At 52.7% G+C, this 11,435-nt stretch overlaps 2 protein-coding genes across 3 annotated transcripts in view; one reads left to right on the forward strand and one right to left on the reverse strand.

Moving 5' to 3' along the window:
• The first annotated feature begins 386 nt into the window (after positions 1-386).
• Positions 387-4,121, forward strand: TPPP3 (tubulin polymerization-promoting protein family member 3). 2 transcript variants are annotated; one of them, XM_011932060.1, is made up of 5 exons: positions 387-536; positions 879-969; positions 2,815-3,008; positions 3,298-3,451; positions 3,568-4,121. In XM_011932060.1, exons 3-5 carry the CDS (start codon positions 2,821-2,823, stop codon positions 3,754-3,756), a joined length of 531 nt encoding a protein of 176 aa, XP_011787450.1. In that variant the 5' UTR covers positions 387-536; positions 879-969; positions 2,815-2,820; the 3' UTR covers positions 3,757-4,121. The 2 variants fall into 2 exon arrangements, with proteins under 2 accessions (XP_011787450.1, XP_011787448.1); XM_011932058.1 differs by lacking the exon at positions 879-969.
• Positions 4,122-9,303: 5,182 nt separating this feature from the next.
• LRRC36 (leucine rich repeat containing 36) overlaps positions 9,304-11,435 on the reverse strand; it is a 58,878-nt gene continuing 56,746 nt past the window's right edge. Inside the window, exon 14 of the mRNA XM_011932061.1 lies at positions 9,304-9,640. Within this exon, the coding sequence (XP_011787451.1) occupies positions 9,415-9,640 (226 nt within the window). The 3' untranslated portion in view covers positions 9,304-9,414. The remainder of the gene's footprint in view (positions 9,641-11,435) is intronic.

An 11,435-nucleotide genomic window follows, 5' to 3' on the forward strand; every position in this document is an offset into this window, starting at 1 on the left:
AGCCAACCGTAGACCCCTGTCACTGAGGGAGAGCTCCTTCCCGATTCCCCAAACCCCACCAATGCCGCGCTGCAGCCCCCGAATGGCCTCTGGTTGACTCTGGGGAGCTGGATCTCCCCTGGAGATTGGGGCCGCTTAGAGATTTAGGCAGATCCCAGGATGGGAGGCTGTTTCCTGAGGGGGCCGTCCGAAGACGCCCCGAACTGCAGAGCGCTGGTCTCGCCGCCGCGAGGACCGAGGAGTTGCGGGGGAGGGGCGGGATGCGGCTCCCGGAGCGGCGCGGGGAGGGCGGAGCCTCGTGGGCGGGGCCGGCGTGACCTTGGTCACTCTCCCGCCGAGACAGCCTCGGGGGTGGGACTCGCCGTCTCTATGGAGACCGAGAAACAGGGGATAATACGGCGGAGCCGCCTGGGCTGCAGTCCCACCCGGGAGCCGGCAGGGAGCGGAGCTGCGGAGCCGCCTGGTCTCCCGCGTCCATCGGTCCATTCCTGCGTCCTTCTGTCCATCCGAACGCGCACTTCAGGAGCAGTCGTGAGGTAGAAGCCCATAGGAAACCCAGATGCCCGCCACCCCAATCAGTATCCGGCACCATGAGGGTTGGGGGGAGCAGCCTGGAAAGGGTCCCAACCTCCGGCGGTCCCAGCCGAGGAGCCAGCTGAGCGGCCCTGCCCTGGCCCCAAGCATTCCACCTCACAGCCCCCACCTCCTGGTCCGGCTGATTGATGACTCCAGCTGTCCCAGTGGGAGTGGGACGGGTGGCCCCAGTTCATGGGTGTGGCCACTCCATCCACGGCCTGCAAATCCATGGGGCTGTGGCCTGCAACCCAGCGCCACTTGACCATGCTGAGATGACCAATAATCCATCTTTCCATGGACAGGAGTGAGCACTGCACGCAGGATCCACCCAGTGCTTGGGCCAAGCACCCTGTGGCATCCAAGCTCCCCTGGACATTACCCTTGGTGAACCAAGTGTGGGTCTTCGGGTCCCTGGTGGGAGGTTGTACCCAGGGAAAGGGAAGGGGTGTGCAGTGTGGACTGGGGTTGTGGTCCCTGTAACATAGGAGCCACCGGTGCTCAGTCCCAGAAACTGCCACTTAGGGATGGGAGTGTGGTCACTGGGGAAGAGTTTTCAGTGGAAGATGGGGCAGCCAGACGGAGCCCAGGCTGTGGTCACTGGAGGCCCTAGTGTAAAAGGCATAGCTAGAAGATGGTTGCTGAGACCGAGGGTGTGGTCAGGAGGTGGCAGTGGAGGAGGGGGAGTGCTGGTGGGGTCTCTACACAGGGGATCTCCGCATAGTACCTGGGAGTCTCATAATGTTAGTGTGTGGATATGGACTGGGGCCTTCAGTGCAGGTTGAGGGTGTGGCCAGAGGGCTGTGGGTGTGTGGACAAAGGGGTGCTGATGGTCAGGGGGCCTTGATAAAGGGCTGTGGGTATTGGAGGGGGTGAGGGGCTGAGGCTGTGGTTAGGGGTCTCAGGAAGGGATGCAGGTTTGTGGCCAGGGGCCTCAGCCCCAAGGCTGCGGGTGTGGGGATGGAGGAGGCTGCTGTGCAGGCTCAGGGTGTGGCCAGGGGTCTGCAGCAGAGGGCTGTGGGTGTGGGGGGCACTTTAGTGCAGAGCTGTGGGTATTACGGGGGTCGGCGCAGGATATATGTGGGGGCTGGTGGCCGAGGGCTGTGATGGTGGGTGTGAGGATGGAGGAGGCTGCAGTACAGGGCTGAAGGTATGGCCAGGAGTATAAGGCCCAAGGGGTGGCAGGCCAGGGCTGAATGCACAGGGTCCCCGGGAATGTGGGCTGGTGTGGCTGAGTTCAGGGTGTGGCCAGGGGTGGTCTGAGGTGTAGACATGAGGAAGTGTGTTTCAGCCACAGCCCCACGTGCCAGCACGACTCTTGGGGTTCGTAACTCTACAGCCCCCACCCCAACTAGCCCCCAAACTCCTGCTCCCCCAAAACTCCACAGTGGGAGGTTACAGCCCTAGTCAGTGGTGAGGGGCCAGGAAGCTACGGTTCTGCCCCAGGCGCAGGGAGTGCTGGTGTGCCCCACCCGTGGGCCCAAGCTCCCCAGTCCAGCCCAGCCCAGCCCCTCAGCACTGGGAGCTTCTCCCTGAGCCGCCCTGACACCATCCTGCCCTTAGCAACATTCTCTAAGCAGCACCACCCTCCCTTAGCAACCGTCTCCAGGCTTCACAAACTGGCCAGGCCAGCCCCAAGCTCCCGCTCCCCTCATGTTTTTGTTTAACAGCAAATAGTAACAAGGCCTTGCTGGGCCAGCTGCACCCCTGCCCAGGGCATGCACCCGTGCCCAGACTGGCTCTTGCTGGGTCCTCATGACCCTTACTAAGATGCCGGCCTCACTAAACGCCTGCCTAACCAGCAGCCTGGCCTGGCCCCAACCCAACTTGGCGTGGAGCTTCCAGGGAGGGGGCCTGCTCTGCCACCCTCACTTCCACCGAAGGAGGCCTTGTGCCAGGGCCAGACAAAGCCAGGGCCCCAGCTGCTGCCCTCACAGTCTTTCTGGACAGTGCCACTCTGTTCCCAGCCTGCTGTGGGCATCATGATTTCATCTGCTGAACCCTGCTCAGAGCCAGGGCTGGCATTAGTGACAAGACCGTGCCTCCCGGGGCCCTTCCTCGGGGCTCTGTGGCCCAGGGCGACAGTGACTGGCCCCTCTCCCCAGGCAGCTCCAGCTCCAACTCTGTCTGTAGCAGAACCTGCCCAGGTCTTGCAGGTTTGAGGTAGAGGCTGGGATGTTCTGGGCTTGGGGGAGGGGAAGGGCAGATTGGCTGGGAGATGACCCAGGTGGGTCTCTACAGGGTGGCATGGCAGCAAGCACAGACATCGCTGGACTGGAGGAGAGCTTCCGCAAGTTTGCCATCCATGGTGACCCCAAGGCCAGTGGACAAGAGATGAATGGCAAGAACTGGGCCAAGTTGTGCAAGGACTGCAAGGTGGCTGACGGAAAGGCCGTCACAGGGACCGATGTGGACATCGTCTTCTCCAAAGTCAAGTGAGCCCCAGGCAGCCCCTGCTTTTCATGTTCCCAGGAGGTGGGAAACTGGGGGGCTGGAACCAGGGAAGACATTGAGAAGGGGTCAGGGAAACACTATGATCACGAAGGTTGTTCTTCCAGGGCAAACTTTATCCATTGCCCTCCAGAGGTGCTGACCCCCGTGATTTCCCCAAATATGGGAAAGAAACGCAATTGCATAATTTGTGGCGGCAGCGACTGCGTTTGTGCTTTCCCCTGGGGGAGAAAAAAGAAAGGGGAATACTCATGGTGCTCACATGCCTGGCAGGGGGAAGTCTGCTCGGGTCATCAACTATGAGGAGTTCAAGAAGGCCCTGGAAGAGCTGGCGACCAAGCGATTCAAGGGGAAGAGCAAAGAGGAGGCCTTCGATGCCATCTGCCAGCTGGTGGCAGGCAAAGAGCCAGCCAATGTGGGCGTCACCGTAAGTGCCCTGCTGGTCTCGGGTGGCCATGGAATGGGGTGTGGGGAATCATGGCTGTGGGTGGGAAGGGCTGGGCTCCCTCACCAGGTGCCCCTGGGGAAACTCTGTCCAAACAGAAAGCAAAAACAGGGGGTGCTGTAGACCGGCTGACGGACACCAGCAGGTACACGGGCTCCCACAAGGAGCGCTTCGATGAGAGCGGCAAGGGCAAGGGCATTGCAGGACGGCAGGACATCCTGGACGACAGTGGCTACGTGAGTGCCTACAAGAATGCAGGCACCTATGACACCAAGGTGAAGAAGTGAGGCTTGGGAAGACTGCCCCGCCAAGTGCGGCTGCCCCTGCCAGAGGCTCAGGCCTGGATCTAAGGGGCATGTGGAGCAAGAGATCCTGGTCCCCTCCCTGCTGGACTTGCCACCCAGAGCTTCCTGCCTAGTCCCATGGGGCCGGCCCACCAGGCCTCTGACCCAGGCTGCTCTGCGGCCCCTTCCTCCTCCTCTTCCCCCTCCGACTTCTGTCCACCTGGGGACAGTCTGTGCCTGTAGCCTCATGACCCCAACCCAGCCCCAGGCATGGCTAACCCCTGCCTGCTTGCCTCATATTTAAGCTGCTGCTCTGGCCAAGTGCCTAATTTTAACCCAGACCTCAATAAAGACACCTTTTGTACCAATATGGCCTGGTTGATGATGATGGGGGAATGACATTCACACCCCAGTGACCCCTTCAGTGTCATCACCCCACTGCATGCCATACACTGCTAATCTCTCCCCTTCCCCTGACAGCCTTGCCCAGAAAAAGGCACTCATGAGTCCCCTTCTGTTAGCACAGAGCCATTCTGTCTGAGGAGACTCCTGAGGAAGTCCAAAGCCTTTTAGCTGGGCCTGATGGGAGTCCTGACATCGAAGCTTGACTTCCTGTGATCAGTGCCTTGGGTTTGGAGAGTTGGCCCCCTCTCCACTTTCCCAGCAGTAGGAGGGATGAAACAGCTGACTTGGCCTGGGCCAAGCATTGGCAGAGGCCTCAGAACCAGGCCTCAGCTCTCCGTCTGTGAACAGGGGCTACCGAGGCAAGTCATTTTGGGCTTTGGCTCAGAATATCAGAAAATGCAGGGCCAGGCAGAACCTTAGACTAGAGTAGCTCATCCAGGTCGGGCATCGTGGATGCCCGTGGCTCACGCCTGTAATCCCAGCACTTTGGGAGGCCGAGGTGGGTGGATCAGGGGGCAGGAGTCCAAGACCAGCCTGGCCAACATAGTGAAACCTCGTCTCAATTAAAAATATAAAAATTAGCCGGGCATGGTGGTGCCTGCCTGTAGTCCCAGCTACTCAGGAGGCTGAGGCAGGAGAATCACTCGAATCCGGGAGTTAGAGGTTGCAGTGAGCTGAGATCGTGCCACTGCACTCCAGTGTGGGCAACAGACACTTTGTCTCAAAAAAAAAAAAAAAAGAAAAAAAAAGGAGTAGCTCATCTGACTCTGTAATTTTATAGCCAAGGAAATACCCTTGGAGGGCTTTTCCTCCAAGAGTGGAGGGGCTTCTGCAGACTAGAGGCCAGTCCATGCCTCTTGCCTCCCAGGCCAGGCTCTTTCTAGCAAGCCCCAACATTGACTTCCAAAACTGGGATAGGCTGACCGGTGATAGGGCTTGGCACCCAACACTAGCCTGTGGTGGGGGGCAGGGAATCCCTCAGTGAAGGGGCCTCCTCTTTGATGTCCTCCCATTTATTCCACATCCCTGGTCGGGGGAAGGGGAGCCTCTCTGGTCCTGAGGCTGCCTGGGCATTTCCAGATCATCTCATGGAAGCTCTGGGTGTTTGACAGAGCTATTCTCAAGTCAAGGCTTTCAGGCCACCTCTCCTTCCTTCCTTGCTGTGAAAATGGGGCTGGATAGGACTTTCGGGCCTGCCCAGGAAAGGGTGGCTCCCAAAGGGGCTAGAAAAGGTATAAAAGGGCCAGTTCCCAAATGCCTGCTTTCCCCACCCAGATCACAAGACAAAGCAGCACCATTGTGCTGCTCTCATCCCACAGGCTATTATTGGGGGATGCTCCTGCCCAGGTGGTCCCACATCCCTTTAAGCCCAGCTTTCCTTGGGGACAGGGGTGTAGCAGAATAGTATGGCTTGAGACAGGGATGTCAGGGGGGAATCGGCAGGCAGCAGGTGGGAATGTGGCCATAGCAGAGCCTTGTCTCGCAGCATGGCTCCTCCTGACCCGAATGACCGTGTCTCCTTGAGTGGCCCAGGGAAGAGCTTCAGAGACCTTTAGGCAGGTCATCCTACCAGTAAATGTTAAGAGGTAGAATGCAAGGTGTTTAATGAAAAAACAAAAATGCAGAGGAACAATTCCTCTAGCCCTGGAAAATTCGTTTGATTTGCAAGCTAAAAATGAGCATAATAGGAGTGAAACCCAAACCCTCTGGCTTTAACCAAAACAGCCTCACAAGGAAGCATATTTAACTGTATTCCAAATTGGGCCAGGCTCCCACTATTCCACTGCAGGTGACAGTACCATCCAATGGCAGGGGGCCCAGTCGCTTCTCCATACCTGTGACTAGCAGTATGGCTTGGAAGAACACAGAGAGAATGGCTAAGCCTCCAAACCCCACCTCATAGGAGTAAAGCCCCCTCTTCTCGAAATGCCGTTATGAAGCCTGAGGGAATTTAAGGCCCACTCAGGGCCAGGAGAACCCTAAGACCAAATGGGTCTGGCAGAATCTGGCACAGGGCAGCCATTGCCCAGCGATGCCACTGCTCCTCCCCTAAAGCCTCCTTGTGGTCGACAGCTTTGGATACCCTTACTAGCAAAATCAGGCTGGACAAACAAGAGGTTAGGATCAGAGGGACAGAGCCTTTAAAACCTGCTCTGCATGGCTGGGACTAGCCCACAGGCTAGTGTTGGGTGCCAAGCCCTATCACCGGTCAGCCTGTCCCAGTTTTGGAAGTCAATGTTGGGGCTTGCTAGAAAGAGCCTGGCCTGGGAGGCAAGAGGCATGGTCTGGCCTCTAGTCTGCAGAAGCCCCTCCATTCTTGGAGGAAAAGCCCTCCAAGGGTGTTTCCTTGGCTATAAAATTACAGAGTCAGATGAGCTACTCTTTTTATTTTTATTTTTTGAGACAACCTGAGAGTGGCTCTGCCCCTCCCTCTGGACACAGAACCTCCCTGAGGGCCAGTCTCCATCGCAGACCTGTTTGCTTTCTGGCGGTAGTGCCAGGCCTAGGGCGTGGGATTCTGCTCCACGGGTTTTCTGCTTGTTTCAAGGATCCCCCGCTTTCCATGATGAGTCCAGTTAGCCCCTCAGGGCAACAACTCTTTAGCTCTCTCTTTGACATGGTAACCCCTACCCCTGCCCTGTAGACCAAGTGCCATACAGGGAAAAATCAGAAACACAAATGACTTCCCCAGGCGTGGCCAGCAACCCTACCGGGTGCCTGGCCTGGGACAGCGTCAGCCACTTTCAATGACAATGGAAAACGGGGTGGAGGGTGGCACGGGCTGGGCCAGTTCTTTGTTCCCCTTAGGAGGTGTCCTGAGCAGATTCTGGGGCTGGCACCATCAGATGTTCATGGAGGAGGCAGGAAGGGCTGGGGTGGAGGAAAGCAGTGCATTATTCCTCCCTGCCCCCTGGTGTGTCCATTAGGTTGGCCTGTGCACTGGGCTGGGACCCTGAAATATAACAACGCAGGGAGGCAATGCCACTGGTTGATGCTCACCTACCTGGGCAAGACACTTTGGAGGTCTCTCAGTCAGACAAAGACAGGCCCAGGAAAGTGGCAGCGGGAGTGCAGGGAGGCTGCTCTTACTGACATTTCCACAGAGCACAAGCTTGCTCAAGATCCCTCAGAGCCTTGCAGCTCAAAGAAACTTCTGGCTCCTCTGTACAAGCTGCTTTTGGGAAGCCACTTAAAATCCAGAAGTCTGGGATTTATAACTTAGAAACTTGTGACCGTCACGTCTCCTTACTATGGCGGTGGCTCTCCTTCCCTGCACAGCACAGAATCAAGGGTACAAGTAAGTTATGTAATCCTTCCACCTGTCTCTCTCTCTCTGATGTGGCCCTGAAGGTGAAGAGAAATACCATGTGGCATTAGGTTGAAAATCCTTCACCTTCTACACACTCTCTGGCAACATTAGCACCCTGGGAGGCCACTGCAGCAGAAACATACCTAGAACCACTTACATCATCTTTCCCCATTGATTTTTTAAATGCCCAATCAGGAATTTTTTTTTTTTTTTTTGAGACAGAGTCTCGCTCTGTCCCCCAGGCTGGAGTGCAGTGGCACCATCCCAGCTCACTGCAAGCTCCGCCTCCCGGGTTCACACCATTCTCCTGCCTCAGCCTCCCGAGTAGCTGGGACTACAGGCACCCACCACCTTGCCTGGCTAGTTTTTTGTATTTTTTTAGTAGAGACGGGGTTTCACCATGTTAGCCAGGATGGTCTCGATCTCCTGACCTTGTGATCCGCCCGTCTCGGCCTCCCAAAGTGCTGGGATTACAGGCTTGAGCCACCGTGCCCAGCCCCAATCGGATTAAAAGTACAGGGCACCCACATGCAAACTGGATGCTGAGCCCAAAGCTAACATATTCAGAAGCAGCATATCTAGTCTGGCCTGCCTCTGCCTCTTCTTTGGGCTGTCTAGCTCCCCTTTGGTCCTCCCCTACTTCACACCATGATCAACCCATTCTCTTCTCTCCTTCTACTTCTTCTTCTTTCTTTTTTTTCAGAGACAAAGTTCGGCTCTGTCGCCCAGGCTGGAGTGCAGTGGTGCACTGCAGCCTTGAACTCTCGGGCTCAAGCGATTCTTATGCCTCAACCTCCCTAGTAGTTGGGCCCACAGGTATGTACCACTGTGCCTGGCTAACTTTTAAATTTTTTTGTAGAGATGAAGTCTCACTATGTTGCCCAGGCTGGTCTCAAGCAATCCTCCCAACTTGATCTCCCTAAGTACTGGGATTACAGGTGTGAGCCCCTGTGCTTGGTCCTGAGAAAGCTTCTCAAACACAATCTGTCACTCCTCTGCCTTCCCAATCTAAAATCTTCAAGGAGCGGTGTAACCTTGCTCCTGCTTACCTCCTCTCAGCCCTCAGCTCTCTGAAGAAACCACGTCCCTTTCCATTTCCCAGCCTTCACACACGCTGCTGCTCTCTGCAGCTTCTCCCCATTGCTCTTGCCCTCAGCCACATGCTTTGCCTGGTAACTTCTTCATGTCTTCCCCTTCATGAAAGATCACTTGCTCTGGGGACATTCTCATGACATTACACCTCTTCCATGTCCCACACTTCTGTCCCTGCCCCACTATCTCCCTGTGGTGTTCCAGACTCTTCTCTGTACTCTTGGCCTGGGAGGCTCTGCATCCCCTCTACCTGCTACCGTTCTTACTCATTCTGCAGCGTCCATTCAAATAAGCCTCACTGACGCCTTCTCCAATCCTACAGTGGCCATTTCTCACTCTTTCTCCCTCTTCAGGGCATCTTCAGGCTTTTGTTTAGACCTATTTAGTACCAATTCCAAGCTTTGGAACCCATTACACGAGTTTGCTTTTTTCCCTGACTAAATTGTTAGCTGCTCCAGGGCAGACACCAGATGTTGTCAGCTTTTCACCATGGCGGGAGGTAATCAAATCCTATTTGATGAATCTGGCGGATGTTCTTTTTTTAACTTTCTATCACACAGTTTCAAATGACATAGGGGAAAAATGTCTAGTGTTTTTATTCCTTTCAACATTTTCAGCCAAATGTCTCTATGCAATGTCTATACAATAGCTGGGACTAAGTGCCAACTATTTCTGTGGGCAGAAGGAAAGAATGACTCAATAGGGGGAGATAAATAGAGAAATAAAAAGAAGGACCAATACAATCTAATCAGAATACATTTCTTTCTTAATCTTTGTGAGTACATACCACCATATTGGTGGCAATGGTGGTGAGAGCCTCTGTGGACCAGGGAAGCTGTGGTGTGAGTTCCATGCTAGCTCCACAAGCCAGGCTCTGGGGCAGCATCCAAGACGCTCTGTATTAGATACTGACCAGTGTCATGTGCCACTGGTGAGGAGGAAGACAATGTGCTTTTCCCAAAGGGCGATGATCTCCCCAGATGATGACCCTTCTCAGGAGGCAGGAGCGCTTTCCCAGAATAACCTTTTGGCTCCTTATTCAGCTGCTGCAGCAGATACTCATTAGTTACCACCAGGGATCTGAGGCCCGGGGGGAAAAAGGCAGTCATGAAATCATAAAAGCAAGAGAGATACCATGCAGACCCAAAATGTTTCCCAAAGACAAATGTGAAATGAAGTCACATCTTTAAATAGAAGGAACTGTCCAATTTATGATTGAGTTATTTTAAAAGCAGACCTACAGTTTCTTCATTACAATTCTGCTTGATTATGTTCCAGACTTACTGAAGCAATAATACATTTCCCATTTTATATATAGCTAGCGGTTGTTCTGTTCTCTCCAAAGCACTTTGATGATGCGGTAAGTAGAAGCCTTGGGTCACTGGCACCTGATCAGGCCTCTAATTTCCACCCCAAATCGTAACATCTACTTCTATCCTGCCACTACAATTCACTAATGGTGCTAGTAGTGGCTGCACTGAACTCTGTATTACCATCTATTTTTTTTTTTTTTTTTTTTTGAGACAGAGTTTCACTTTTGTTGCCCAGGCTAGAGTGCAATGGCAGGATCTTGGCTCACTGCAACCTCCGCCTCCCAGATTCAAGCAATTCTCCTGCCTCAGACTCCGAAGTAGCTGGGATTACAGGTGTGCACCACCACACCCAGTTAATTTTGTATTTTTAGTATAGACAAGGTTTCACCACGTTGGCCAGGTTGGTCTCAAACTCCTGACCTCAAGTGATCCACCTGCCTCGGCCTTCCAAACTGCTCAGATTACAGGCTTGAGCCACTGCACCTGGCCTGTATTACCATCTAATGTTAAAAGCCATCCACACACTGGTCGAAAAAAAAAAAAAAAATGTATGCACAATACTATTCATTATAGCACTATTTTTAATGGCAAAATATGTTAAACTAAATGTCCATCAATAGAGGACTAATTAAATAAGTGGTATATCATCCACACAACTGAGCACTATGCAGTTAGAAAAAGGAATGAGAACTAACTCTATACATCACTATGAATGGATTTTCAAGATGAAATGTTAAAGCAACACTGTGTCTTCTTATGTAATAATGGGGGAATACAAATATACACCCACACCTACAATAGAAGGATGGTGGGAGGGAAGGAAAGGACAGCAAAGACAGGAAAGGAAGCTGGATTTTTCCGGATTTATCTTATTTCTATAAAATAACTCTATAAGTTGACACTGGGACTGTGTAAATGTTTTACATAATTATGAAAACAAGATTAAATCAAAATTATTTTTAAAATTCCCTAAGAATTCAAGGCAAAATAAAACAAGTGAACCTGTATGGTTTCAGAAGGATTATTTCTGGTTAATTTAAAAGAGAGTATTTTGCCTGTACATCACTAAAGCAATATATCCTAATGTTTTCAAAGTGTGGTCCCCAGACCAGCAACAATAGCATCACCCAGAAGCTAATTAGAAATGCAGATGTTCAGTTCCCAACCCAGACCTGCTGACTTAAAAACTGTGGGATGAGGCCCAGTAATTTGCATTTCAACACGCCCTTCGAATTAATTTGGAGGCATACCCAAGTTTGAGAACCGTATTATGCTATTTTCCTTACTTTTGTAATGTTTGAAATAATTATAATGAAAAGCTTTTCAGACAAATTCAGAATGGTTCTGGGTCTAATTCTCCGAATATAAAGCTAACCAAATGAAAATCAGGAAGTGAAGTAGGAGGTTGAAGGTTTGGGGATGGAGTGCTTATATTTAAACTGCAGCAAAAGTCCTCGTAAATGTATATTATTGGCAAGCCAAAATCTGAAGGACTTCTCTAAATGTAGCCATAGTCTTTTTTTTTTTTTTTTTTTTTTTTTTTTGAGACTGAGTCTGGCTCT

The sequence above is a fragment of the Colobus angolensis genome, unplaced genomic scaffold (assembly GCF_000951035.1).
Source record: "Colobus angolensis palliatus isolate OR3802 unplaced genomic scaffold, Cang.pa_1.0 Scaffold93, whole genome shotgun sequence".
Classification (NCBI taxonomy): Eukaryota; Metazoa; Chordata; class Mammalia; order Primates; family Cercopithecidae; genus Colobus; species Colobus angolensis.

Excerpts from the sequence above, each read along its gene's own strand:
- TPPP3 (XM_011932060.1), top strand. The coding sequence starts at position 2,821 with ATGGCAGCAAGCACAGACATCGCTGGACTGGAGGAGAGCTTCCGCAAG. Across the intron at positions 3,009-3,297 it reads ATCGTCTTCTCCAAAGTCAA|GGGGAAGTCTGCTCGGGTCA; the intron begins GTGAGCCCCAGG and ends CATGCCTGGCAG. Across the intron at positions 3,452-3,567 it reads CAGCCAATGTGGGCGTCACC|AAAGCAAAAACAGGGGGTGC; the intron begins GTAAGTGCCCTG and ends CTGTCCAAACAG.